Source organism: Suillus clintonianus, assembly GCF_016758775.1.
Source record: "Suillus clintonianus strain FC179 chromosome Unknown DEU56scaffold_14, whole genome shotgun sequence".
NCBI lineage: Eukaryota > Fungi > Basidiomycota > Agaricomycetes > Boletales > Suillaceae > Suillus > Suillus clintonianus.
Window position 1 is genome coordinate 207,070 of NW_024539238.1, and position 13,023 is coordinate 220,092.

The window sequence follows — 13,023 nt, forward strand, 5'->3', positions numbered from 1 at the left end:
GCGCTCTGGGGGTACATCTGGCACGGTTTGTGTCGGTATACATTTATGGTGCCGTCGGACAGTCATTTTTGGGTGTACAGTGTGGCATCGCAGTCATCGACAATGCAACCAGGAGACTCGAGTTTGGAAAACGCAGAGGGCTGATGAAGCTTTCAAAAATGTTGCATTCAAAGAAAGAGATCATGAACAAGTCTGTCTGTCTTCAGTAGACTGACTGAAGCGGTAGGCAGGGTGCGACAGTCTGTTGCTTGTTGAGCTGCACGGAAGAAGCGATCCTGGCCTTCGAGTATACAGCTGCGTGGGTAGTATTGTAGAATGCTGTAGAAATAAAGGTGTGAATGTAGGCATTACGGACTGCGGGATGGCCACCCATGCAGGGCGAGGGCTAGCCTGAATGTCGGCAACCTCATGAACATCTAAGAGATCGAAATTAACTCCCTGACAATCACAAAGGGCACCATCCGGTTGTTCGTCCGCATCAAGGTAATTGCCATCATCCCTCTCGGAGATGTAAAGTTTTACATCACTTGAGACCTCGAGATCTCGACATTGAACCGGTCAAGTCGTTCGCAGATATCTTCACCACCTTTCAGAGATTTTCCAGCTCAGGATAATCCTCTGGGTGCGCCACTACTCGTTTGCACCATCCGGTTATGGTGCCACAGCTGGCACGTATGTGTGGTGTGGTGAGTATGTCGGTTGGCAGAGGAACGAGGTTCACCGTGTGCCACAACAAACAGGAAGATAGGTCACAGGCAAGAAGGTGATTCGAACGAGTTGAGCGACGGTACAATTTCATTTAACTCAAAGTAAGGCAGCGGGCTTTGCCAGCGACCCCGCTGCCCTTACCGCAGAGTCGGCGCAGACTGCAGTGATTGAAGACTAGTTATTGAAGAATAAGCAGCTGTTGTGCCACGTGATCCCGACGCGTCGCGTTCGAACTTCGGGGACGTAAACATACCTCAACAAAGGTTCTGCCTCGGACGTGCTACCTTCGGTACATACAACCATCGCCATCGCCAAATCGCAATGGCATCCGCCCGCAATGCTCGGCTTGATCAAGAAAAAGAAGAATATCGTGCTAGCATCGTCGAGGCCCTCCAGGAAGACGAAGACCCGCTCGCTGCCTACGACGACTTTGTCAAATGGACCACACAGCAGTATTCTGCAGATGACATGACATCCGGTCTCATAGAGCTGCTCGAGGAGAGCACGAGACGGTTCAAGGATGATCTCAGATACAAGGGCGATCTCAGATATCTGAAACTCTGGTCGGCGTATGCGAAGCAAGTCGAGAGACCAACGGTTATTTACTCATATCTCGTAAAGCACGACATCGGGTCCGTATATGCACTACTTTACGAGGAATATGCTGGGGCACTGGAAAAGGAGGGAAGGTGAGTGGCTTGTATGCTTGAACATTTAGTGTGGGTTGGGCGAACCATTCATCTACATGATTCAGACACACCGAAGCGGACAAGGTGTTCCGTATCGGGATCACGCGTAATGCTCGTCCGATCGAGAGGATGAAGAAACGTTATCGCGATTTCCAAAGCAGCCCTTCCTCGTCTAAACCTACACCCATCACCTTCCGACCAAGTGGGTCCAAGGAAATTGATGCCCTCCGCCGCCATCCCCTCAAGAAGCACGATCCACCACCTGCATCGTCCTCAAGTACTTCGAAACCATCATCCTCGAAGTCTAGTACCCCGCAAGCCTCCTCATCATCCCCTAGACCTCACAGTCGTTATGCTCCTATGCTCGCTCCTCCTGTGGCAGGGAGGCGCCCAGAGAAGCTGCGCTTCAACCTCACACTACTTTTCACTGAAGATGGCGTTGAATACAGCGCTGCTGAAGTGCGCGCCCGCTCCATGGGACTTCTGAACAAGAAGTGGGGTCCGCCCCCACCTTCAGAGTCACGCGAGACCATCCGAGTTAACTTCAACGATGACGGCGCACGGAGCACACAGAATATGGGGTACGGGAAGCGCAAGAGCATCGTGACTTTAGGAGAGCCGACAGTCACGATAAATACGAAAGAGGCGCTGGCAGATGTGTTTGGAATGTACAACTCCCCGGATAAGACTGTGAAACGGATGGTGCCTGGGAGCAAGCATGCGCCGGTGAAGAGGATTGAACCCATGAAAACCGCAGAAAGACATTCCCCACTTGTTGTCCAGTTGGAGAATGAGAACGCTAAGACACCGGGTAAGTGGAAATTCATTTTGTACTTAGGGCTCATTTGTATTTCTATTCATGAAAGGTGCATTCAAACCCTTTGTCGACGAGAACGCAAACCGCAAGGAGAATAGCACCCCTGCGGTAAAGGTAGCAATACACTACTTTCCTTCACTCGATGCTAAATTTGCTGCTAGTTCAAACCCTTCGTGGACGAACCCCCCAAACAAACATTTGTTACTCCTGACATGAGTCGGCGCGCTCTCACAACGAAGGATAGCACTCCCGCTGCCTCTTTCAAACCCCCCACCACGCTCAAAGCCATCTCTGAAGAAAACCCGGGGCCAGAAAACGAGAACGTCAACGCCAAAGCCAACGTTTTCTCGCGTGTCTTCACTCCTGTATCTCAGAAAGAACCCCTCACCCGACCTAACTCACAGGGGACGAAGGCTAGCCCTTTGAATGAGAACGCAAGCGTCTTTCAACCTCCGTCTAAACCGGAGGCAGCACCATTCGTTGCATTTGTCGACTCCAAAACCCCTTTCAAGGTCTTCAGTCGTCCACCATCAGTGCATGAGGGTAGTGAGAATGCAGGACATGTCTTTACCCCGAAGCCGAGTACGTTCAAGGCGTTTGTGGATAGCAGCTCTGTCGGCGCGTCTGAGAACCAGGTGGAACGTCAAGCTCCTCTAGCACCAAGGACACCGGTATCCGAGACCTACACCGATGAATCTAGCGATCCTGCAGATGACCCTCACCAGAACTTCTCCTCGAGCGATGAACCTTTTGAGGATGGCTATATCGAGGGAGAAGCCGATGTACCCTTTTCCTCTTCTTCAAGCATCAGCGATCAGTTCGAAGAAGAATACGAGGAGCAACCGCAACCTCTTGGAGGTCGCTTCGGCAGGATTAACGTGATGACGCCCATCACAGAACGTACCTTTGAGTTTAGCACTCGCGGATTCCCTACCCCGGGCGAGAATGGTCCAGTCGAGGCTGCAGAACGACTCGCCGCAGAGCTGAGAGAGGAAGACGAATGTGAACGAGGATATGTGCACGATGGGGAGGAGTCGGACTCATCATTCGCTTCTTATGACCGTCCAGGAGCGGTCCCACAATACCAACCAGCAGAGCTGGAAGTGATCGAGGAGCGCACAGGGACGCTCAGTCTCTCGGATGCTCTCGCAGTAGTGTCTGCCTTCAGACCATCAAACCCCTGCAATCCTTTTGACCCTACGATTATGTCCACACTCCTTTCCCTCTTGCCTGCAGACGAAGATTTTCACGACCTGCGAGGGCAGGACTCAGGCATGTTCGAGGGTCTGCAGAAGTTCGCAGCCAAGAAGAGCAGGCGGGGGAGTGGCTCAAGCTCCAAGGGGTTCGATGGCGATGTGTTCATAGTCACCCTGGAAGGAAAGAGACTGAAAGTTGTAGATAAGCTAGGCGAAGGCGGCTTTGGAGCAGTATTTGCAGCTCGAGATGTTTCGTCCAAGAACGAAGACGAAGACGAGGACTTCGACGAGGACGATGAGGAGGATGAGGGTTCTTCAATGCTTGCTCTCAAAGTCGTGAAGCCTCGAAACCTATGGGAATTCCACGTTCTACGCAGAATTCACCGTACACTCCCTGAGCCACTCCGCCGTTCCCTCGTCCTACCGTATGCTCTCTACGCGTATCGCGACGAAAGCCACCTACTCATGCAGCTATGTCCGCAAGGCACCTTGCTCGACATCGTCAACCGTGCCGCTACTGCTGGTATCTCGCAACAAGGAGCATGCCTTGACGAGCTCCTCGTCATGTTTTTCACGATCGAGATCATGCGCTTCCTCGAAGGAATGCACAGCGCAGGATTCATTCACGGCGATCTCAAGATTGACAACTGCCTTCTGCGCCTCGAAGACGTCCCAGGGGGCGCGTCTGCCCTCTCAAGCTTATACCAGCCCTCAGGTGATGGCGGCTGGAAATACAAGGGTGTCAAGGTCATCGATTTCGGGAGGACGCTTGACACGTCCCTCTTTCCTCACAACCAACAATTTATTAGTGACTGGCCAACAGACGCACGAGACTGCTTTGAGCTAAGGGAGCACCGACCCTGGACATATCAGACCGACTACTTTGGTCTCGCTGGCATCATCTATTGCATGCTGTTCGGCAAATACATCGAAACGTCGTCCATCACCTCCCAATCCCCTTTCAAGGTCACGACGCCGTTCAAGCGCTACTGGCAGAATGACCTGTGGATGAGGTTATTTGATCTCTTGCTCAATCCTTGCCTCGTGCGTCCGGATGGCAAGTTGCCCCTGTGCGAGGAGCTTGGTGATATCAGACAAGAAATGGAGGGTTGGTTGCAGCACCATTGCAATCGCAGTAGTAACACGCTCAAAGGCCTACTGAAAAAGATCGAGCTTTCAGTTTACACTGGGTAACACCTCACTTGACTTATGATTCGTATGTTCATAGTTAAGCTATTTGTTCGACGTTCTGTATACATACCCTGACAGCATCTCCCTCGAATACTCAGTTCTCGGTCCACATCATCAATTAATACCAGAGATTGATAGCTACAACATGGACCCAGAGGAGATCTGGGCTATGAAACACAACAACCATGGCACAACTGCATGGAGACAGCGGACAACAGATAACGGGAAGAAAAGACGTGGACACCATGCCACCTGTCACTCAATCATGCGTGGCCCACGCCGCCCATCTGCGGAGGAGCCGGGCCAGCTTCGTATGGGTGGGGAGGACCATTCGGTCCTGCAGGTGGCATCATCATAGGGTAAGGGACGGCGTGTTGTACTGCAAGAACCCATCATCAGTCACAGTAAATCCATTATTAAATCAGCACGCACATTGTGGGCTTTGGTGGTAGTATGCGTGCGCGTGAGAGGGGATCGGAGTAGGTGGCATTGATGGGCGTGGGCCGGCACCGTTGGGTGGGGGAGGGTACGTGCCAGGTGGTGGTTGCATGTATTGTGGCGCTACGGCGGATAGGTAAGCCAAAAGTCAGACAGAAACCAATATGAATACACACGAGGCATCTGAGGCATAGGTGATGCAGCATACATGGCTGTAGGGTATCATGAGCTATGGTCCATGTACATATGGAACTATTATAACTCACGTTGGCCATTCGGTGGCATTCCTGGTGGGTACGCCATTGGTTGCATGAAAGGTGTTGATACATATGCACCAGGTGGTGGAGGGGCCATACCAGGCATCATGGGCTGAGCAAGATTTGAGAAAGTTTCCACGCGGGAAACAAGGACATGCACACCTGTCCTGGGTAATAGGGGTAGTAGTAAACACGCTGTTCCCCGCTGTCTTCGTATACAGGGTGTGAGACGGGTGGTGGACCGGGTGGCGCAATGTGGACGGGTTGCTGAGGCGATTGGTGTTGCAGGGGAGGGAACATATGCATGTAGCGCTTGCCGCTGTATGGCCAGATAGCAGCTGCAGCGGAGAGCCATTAGATTGTATCCTCAGCAAGATGATGCGACACGTACTGATTTGGTTCGCCTCCACAACTTTGTTATGCTTGAATGGGTTGAAGTCATCCTTGATATGAATCGCTCCCTTCTTCATGACCTTGGTGCCAAAGAATGGATTGGGAGTGGGAGGTGACTAAGGGGGCTGGGTTAATCCACAATCAACAGTCACAGGTCAAACGGCCCACCGATTCAGCAGGCTTGGCCTTCGGTGACGCGGAGGCTGACGTAGAACTCGGAATCGGAGACGTAGGACCCTAATCATGCGAACCAAAAACATCAGTCAGTAACACAGGATCCGAAATCCAGCAGTCAACAATACAAGAGTGAAAAGTATTTGCCTTTGGATTGGGCCTGAACGACGAGGCATTCGCATTGAGCCGGTTTGCGGTACTGGTGGGCGACATGGGCACGGCAGCGCCGTTCGTGTGGGTCGCCGGGCCAGGCAATGGCGTGGTTGAGCGCTTCGCTCCTTTGAACGGGGGGATGGGCTGTATATACATGTTGACCGAGTTCTTCTTGGCGAGCTCACTGGGCTTCGTTGCAACGGGTTTGGCGACAGAGGCCGAGGTACCAGCGATGGGTGCCTTTGGGATGGCGGGCGGAGCTGGAGTAGGCTTAGCGGTAGCGGGAGCGATCTTGTTAGCGGTAGAGATCGGCATGCGAGAGGCGCTGGGGGAGGGATTGAGAGTAGCGGTGACGCCGATGGCACGAGCAGTGGTTGAGGCAGCATCCTGCGAGGCCTTCTCCCGAATCTGTCGCTGTTTCTCTTCATCCTTGGCAAGAATAGGAACCAAATCATCCGGGATGGGCTTGTTCAACTAGGTAGACCTCGAGATTTGAAACCAGTAATGGAGAAGAAACACTGCAACACTGACCTTGAACGTCTGGCTGAACTTCAGCAACTCAGCCTTCCGTTTGTCCATCTCGCTCTTGACGAGCGCCTGCTTCTTTTGTGTCAAGCGCTGTCTCTCATTCGTCACAAAGTCACGGAACGCCGGCAATGGATCCGCCGGGGGCTATCATCAACACAGCAAAGAAGGAGTGATCGTCAGCAACCCATCAGTCTCGACCAATCATAGGTAAAACATTGCGGCACAGCAATTCGAATTGAAACAAATAGATCAAGATCGGAGGGGGTTGCATACCTTATTAGAAGCCGATGATGTTGATGGCGTAGGAGAAGGCGACTTGACAGCAGGAGGCGCCACGTCCTTTGCAGCAACAGGGGCACCGTCAGGGCCATTGACAGATACTTTAGGAACATCTTTTGGAGGAGGGCTTGTTCCCGAGGCTGGTGCAGTGGTCTGCACTCTGCGAGCGCCCGGCGGAATGTAAGCATTCTGCCCTCGGACAACAGCACCATATCTAGAAACAAGCCGTCAGCCAAATGCAGGCCTGACACCGGAAGGAAGAACGCACTTGTCTTCCTCGTTCACACCGCTATCGTCAACATTCAAGTTCCTTTCCTCTGCTACATGTGGATTGTTTATAGCACCCTGTCGGAAAAAAATGAGCCCACTTTAGAATGAACCTAGGGCGCCTGAAACTTACGTTCAATATTTCGCTAGCAATGCGCTGAGCCTTGCGCTCCCTCTCTTTATAGTCAGCAGCCGTCCGATCCAACTTAGTGGTGTAAACCTCCTCGTCATAAGAAGTCGTAACGCCGAACATTTGTTCATTAGCCGCGAATTGATCCCAAGACATGTTGGCGCCAGAGCCCGGGCCAAATGTAAGTTCGTCGCCGAGGCCTTCATGATGCGTCCCCGCTGGAGGCGGAGAGCTCGCGGCAGCAGTCGGCAGCCATGCTTGGAGTTCCCGTTCACGAGATGACTTGTTCTTGCTGATATCGGTATCAGTCCGAAAAGCTATTACACAGGAAGTATGGGAGATCAGCATCAAAGATTCAAATGGTGGGATCAACTTCCTGTGGCAGAGAAGGAAGCTGATATGACGGACTCACAGTCGCCATTTGGCACCGGAATCTTAGCGTCAGCGGGACCCGACTGCCAAGCGTCGATGTTAGTGGAAGCAATGAATAAAGACTCCTTGAGTGGTGCGCCGGGCTTGGATATCTCCTTGACGTCCTTGAGAGTGATACCGGCGGTATCACCCTCACTAGCAGTAGATAAAATGACACCCTCATACCGCTGAGCAGTTTTGGTGGTCAGGGTGATAGTTGTGCCCTAAAAATATAACGTTGGTCGAAATACTTGTGGCGCGAGAAGAGTGCAAACACACGGTAAGACCAGAAAGAATATGAAGAGGACGGTCCTGAACGGGGTCGTGAATGCGAGAGCCATTAGTCTGAGGACCTAGTGGGGGGAACCCCCCCTGATTAGCTGAAGGAGGGAGACGAGCAGTATTGTTGGCAGGGGTAGGTGAAGACCTTGGATTCGTCTGCCAAGCAGGACCAGGACGGCTGAATGGAGAAAGGTTAAGGGATGTATTAGGATGTGGTGATAGAACTGACCGAGGAGGATCTGCCATTCCCTTCCCTCTCGGTTTAGGCTGGCGAGCGGTGGTTGCCATTTGTGAATCCGACGAAAAAGCAATGAAATAAAGTGAGAAGAGTAATGAAATGCAACAGACAGATAGGCTACGAGGAGGACGCGACTAAAAGCCGCTGCCAGAAGCAACCTGTGAGTGTTTGAACCTAAAGCTTAAGCTCTGCTGTTTTGTTTAGAAAAGAAAAGAGAAAGAAGAAAATATTTGCCTGTCTGGAAGCTGGCTGAGGATCCAGAAAAAACAAACTGGCTGGCCAGAGGCTTCAACGTCGGAAACGGCGTCGACGGTGAGTTCAAGAGTCAATACTACCAGAAACCCAATACAACATCTAAGTAACCCGCGGGAAATATCATTCAATAGTTCCCCGGACACCCCAATCTTAATAAATATACATAAAATCACAATTCTTTCATGCCCAGCCCACAGCAGCTCACAGCATCCTCTGGCTTCAATCAACCGTCAATTTCCGTCTCGAAACACTCATTTCTCCTCCATGATCATCTCCCACAGCATGTCCGGAGTTTGAATATCGTTCCCGGGGTCTTTGCCACGAGTCACAGGCACAACCACTGAAACGCTCTCCTCTAGAACAGCAATGCACAAAACGCGCTGCACCAGATTCACCATGACCACATTGTAAAACGGAAAGCGACCACTCCGGCTCGCCGAGCGGAACCATTTTGATCCATAATGACGCGATCAGTTCTTCGACATGACGTGTCAGCATAACCTTGGCCCAATAGTCAGCGCTCTCGGAACTGTCCACCGATCGCAATAGTCAAGGAACTTGTTACAGCTCACCCGGCGGCCCGCTTCGTGTGCTCCTCGGGGCTGTCCAAAATTCACATTACACCGAGGGGTATTGAAAAGTGAGGGGGGTCCACGACCTGGGCCCCAGGGTGTGTGTGATATCCCTGACCGGATAGCGTGGGACGGAAGCGCAGGGAGAGGTAATCAATCAAAAAGCCGCCAGTAGATTCTAGCTCCTAGTCGTCGGCCAAGCTGGGAGCGCGTACCCAAAAAATCCTGGAGAGATAGCCATTGACATCCACGCTGCGCCGAAAACAAACCTTGGAGGATATCAGTGAACCAAACATGCAGTGACCAGATAGAAAGAATAAGCACGAAGAACAGCACCAGAGTTGCACCCTAAGCGACCGCTTGGAAACAGGATCCCAGAACAAACCCAAGATAAAGAGATATTTCGTAATGGCGCAGGCATATATAGAACTTGAATTGCTAAAATGACCCTTCGAATCGGCCTCATGGCCTGAGGATGGCCCAGAAGACGCGAAGCTGGTTACGGATGTTCTTGAATTCATGGGTCCTGCTAAAGTGGTGTGCGCGTTGCCTGTATTGAATTGTGCACAAGACAAAAAACCGACGGCTAGGTTTCCAAACGATTAGCCAATTGTTGGTTCGGAAGCGAAAGATACGGTTAGCCAGAGAGTCCCAGTCCCAAAGCAGCGCAGCTTTCGCGAGCACTTCTACGGCACAGGGAAGAGCTGCTAGCGGAGCACACGGCCGCTATGCCATTTCCCGTATGAACGCGAACTGCAATCAAAAATGAATCAGAATAAGGAGTGCACAGAATGTGACTTCTAATAATCGCGTGAAGGAAGAAGTACGGCCTCTTGCCTGGGAGATAGGACTTCTATATGGAGAGCTTCCATCGCTTCTTTAACATTGAAAAGAACGAGCCCCATCGAGGATACCGTCAACACGCAGACTTGTATGTTTTATCGTACCAGCCTGTCAGGACACAAGGAACGCGGATAGGAACACGAATAACCGGAGTAGACACGCGATCTTGTTCAGCTCACGTCAATCAAGACATGACGGATAGAACGAACAAGAATGTTATGTCGCTTGTCTGCATCATACCCGAAGATATTTGTCGCCGAGGAACATGTCACTGGAGGAAGAGCGGTCCGATAAGATAAGGTAATAGACGCACTGGGGCGCTTGAATCGGATGGTAAAACAAATACCTGTTAGCACTGGCAGACACTAGGCCTGTGAGGAACTATGAGCGGAAATTTTAAGTGGCGGTTACCGCTGCAAGGAAAATAAAGTCATGCGTTGAAACAGAGTCATTGACATTCATTGCTCACCGACCAAGCTTAAGGCAATGGAGTTTCCAGAAATTCTCCCAGTGTGTGGATAATAATCTACCGGTCGATGAGTCCTCGGACGTGGATGAATTTCGTATGCCCGGTTCATCATTGAATATCTTTGAATCTCCATGTGAGGGACCTCTTGCTTGTGTTCAGAGATGTCGTTCTCGGCCTACGCGGCGGGCTTTGACTGCCCGGGCTGGTCATATCTGTCCAGGATAAGGTCCAGGACGAGTACCAGGGTACAACTGTTCAGGCGTTCCAAGCTGTTTCGGGGAAGCCCCGCAAGATCGCTGATATGACGCATCGTGAACGGCCAGGGACGCCCGTTGTTGTCCATCGATGTCCATCCGTCAGTTATGTTCTTGTAAAACAGTTTTGGGTCAAGTAGTCTCACACCGTGTTATCATGACGGAGAGAGCAGCCGCATGCACTATCTGCCACGTATCATAGCAGCCCAATAACAGAGGCACCGTGACACGTCAGATTCAAAATTTGCATCCACACCAAGGAAGATAAGATGATTTGGTTCACCGTGACGATCAAGATCAACCAACTTGGAGCACATTTGCGCGGAGACACCGACAAACTCCATCCGTTATTTCCAAACCCCCATCTCATTAGATAAATTTTGGCCCATTTAGATTCATCAAGGGGACGAACAGGGCCGAGGCACTATTATTGTCGTATTCGGGTCCAATTATGAAGTACAACCATAGCTCTTGAGCTCCCATGACCTTTGAAACATATGGCTGCTCAATCACGCGGTGTTCCATCTCATTCTCCGCGATAATTCAAGCGAATCCCGACATTCTACCTTCCGTTGCAACTCAGCCTCATCAAGAAGCCCCCCCTCCTCGGAAGAACTCTTAGGTTCTTCCAACTTGCGCGGAACCAACGAGTAAACGACGATCTTCAAATTCATAGCCGAACGGTCAAACTCGGTCAGATGATAGATCATTGATCGATTGACACCCTGCTGTGTTGCGTTGCATCGGGCGCTTGATTCCTAGTAAATACGTCTTCTCTCATTTCTGAGTCTGGAATGGGCAGTCTTCCCCTGGAATGGTAGTTTCCGCCTCATGGGTTCGCACTGGCAATAAAAGCCCTTGATGTGTTCCCTCTCTTCTCTAACCTTCGTTCGCTCTTCCGAACTTACAGTCATGTCGCCATCGAAAATCCATCTCAGTGAAATCGCCCCAAGGCCCCGCTGGATGACCTCTTGGGAGAGGCTCAAGCACAAGGAGGCACACTGGCTCGTAGAAATGATTGCAGAAATGGTATGTCCCCCAGGCTCCTGTCTTTCGTGTTATTGACATGCCACGCATAGGTTGGGGTGTTTCTCTACGTCTACTCAGGTTTGTTCGCTTAATTATTAGACCTTTCCTCCCTCACTCACGACTCTCGTTTGGTGTGCAGGCCTGGGAGCCACCGCTGCGTTTGTTCTGGGAACTCAGATCGGGAGCAATGGATTAGGATGCAAGTCTCATTGTTGTTTGTTTGAGCATTTGCTCATGACCATCCCGCAGCATTATATACGATCGGCTTCGCGTATGCCATGGGAGTCGTGTTTGCCGTTTCGCTTTGTGCTGCAACATCAGGAGGTCATTTCAATCCAGCCGTCACAATCTCGTTCGTCGTCTTCCGAGGCTTTCCCGCGCGCAAAGCAGTTAGGTTTGTGATAATCACCATGCCCGTCAACGTCGCTGATGCACGACTTAGATACATCTTTGCACAGATTCTGGCAGGTTACATAACCTGCTTTATCATCTATGTCCAATGGAAAGATTTGCTTGTGGTACGTAGAGTAATGCATTATGCGCAGTATCCAGAGATCTTACTCTTCGAAGGTTGCGGAGAACGTTCTGATCGAAAAAGGCTTGTACGACACCATGATGTTCTCGAGCAGCGGGCCAGCCGGCGTGTTCGGTTTATACGTCAGCCCTGGGACGAACCTGGCCCGCGTATTTCTGAATGAATTTACCACAGTAAATATTTAATATTCGGGTCCAATGTACCCACTTTATCTAACTATTGTTTCTCAGGACTTCATGATCGCCCTAGTCATTTGGGGCTGCCTTGACCCCACGAACCACATGGTCCCGCCAGCAGCCGCACCATGGCTTGTCGGAATGGCATAGTACGTATTATGATGATCGTGTCCACGGTTAATATTAATGCTCCCCTCAGTGCCGTTGCAGTCTGGGGGTACTCGCCTACCGCAAGTAAGCCCCGCGCCACATTTACTCATTTTGCCGCGTTCTGACTTTACGGTCCAGTCGCTGCCAACACCGCCCGTGACCTCGGTGGGCGCTTCATGGCCATGACCGTCTGGGGATCCAGGGCCTCAGGAGGGACCTATGCAGCTATTGCTGCGCTGACGAATATCCCAGCGACGCTTTGCGCTGCTTTGGTGTATGAGCTGTTTTTGGGTTCCTCAACGCGCAGTATGTATTCCCTCTTCACAGGTCACGCAGTGCTGATGAGCTTCTGCAGCTCTTACATCGCACCACATTCATTTCCTCCGTGCTCACAAGCAGTACCACGAGGACAACAAGATGGCACCATACGGATACCTCGAAGGACTTAACACGCAACGTGGTCAATCGGAATCTTTCGAATCTGACGTGGAGGAGAAAGTGCGAGAGAGTCGGATCGATACAGTGGAAGTGCCCGGAAACCGCGTTTAGTATGAGGGAACACCTTTCGTACGTACTAAGACGTACATGT

The 13,023-nt window shown here is 51.3% G+C and overlaps 3 protein-coding genes across 3 annotated transcripts; 2 read left to right on the top strand and 1 right to left on the bottom strand.

The window, feature by feature from the left end:
* The first annotated feature begins 988 nt into the window (after positions 1–988).
* On the top strand, positions 989–4,698 carry DEU56DRAFT_978404 (uncharacterized protein). The gene is made up of 4 exons (XM_041359695.1): positions 989–1,397; positions 1,463–2,208; positions 2,264–2,328; positions 2,376–4,698. The coding sequence occupies exons 1-4, from the start codon at positions 1,030–1,032 to the stop codon at positions 4,602–4,604; spliced, it is 3,408 nt and encodes a 1,135-aa protein (XP_041211748.1). The 5' UTR covers positions 989–1,029; the 3' UTR covers positions 4,605–4,698.
* DEU56DRAFT_784689 (uncharacterized protein) lies at positions 4,699–8,479 on the bottom strand. The gene is made up of 15 exons (XM_041352232.1): positions 8,143–8,479; positions 7,911–8,091; positions 7,633–7,855; positions 7,224–7,537; positions 7,092–7,168; positions 6,818–7,037; positions 6,548–6,688; positions 6,011–6,490; positions 5,858–5,926; positions 5,688–5,805; positions 5,459–5,634; positions 5,306–5,408; positions 5,216–5,251; positions 5,034–5,162; positions 4,699–4,980 (listed from the first exon to the last, which is right to left on the bottom strand). The coding sequence occupies exons 1-15, from the start codon at positions 8,199–8,201 to the stop codon at positions 4,865–4,867; spliced, it is 2,442 nt and encodes an 813-aa protein (XP_041211749.1). The 5' UTR covers positions 8,202–8,479; the 3' UTR covers positions 4,699–4,864.
* A 2,977-nt stretch (positions 8,480–11,456) lies between these two features.
* Positions 11,457–12,983, top strand: DEU56DRAFT_869815 (aquaporin-like protein; the record flags this gene model as incomplete). The annotated part of the gene is made up of 10 exons (XM_041355585.1): positions 11,457–11,573; positions 11,624–11,651; positions 11,713–11,787; positions 11,823–11,967; positions 12,016–12,091; positions 12,144–12,281; positions 12,339–12,433; positions 12,484–12,518; positions 12,573–12,740; positions 12,790–12,983. 10 exons carry the CDS (start codon positions 11,457–11,459, stop codon positions 12,981–12,983), a joined length of 1,071 nt encoding a protein of 356 aa, XP_041211750.1.
* Between the last annotated feature and the right edge of the window lie 40 nt (positions 12,984–13,023).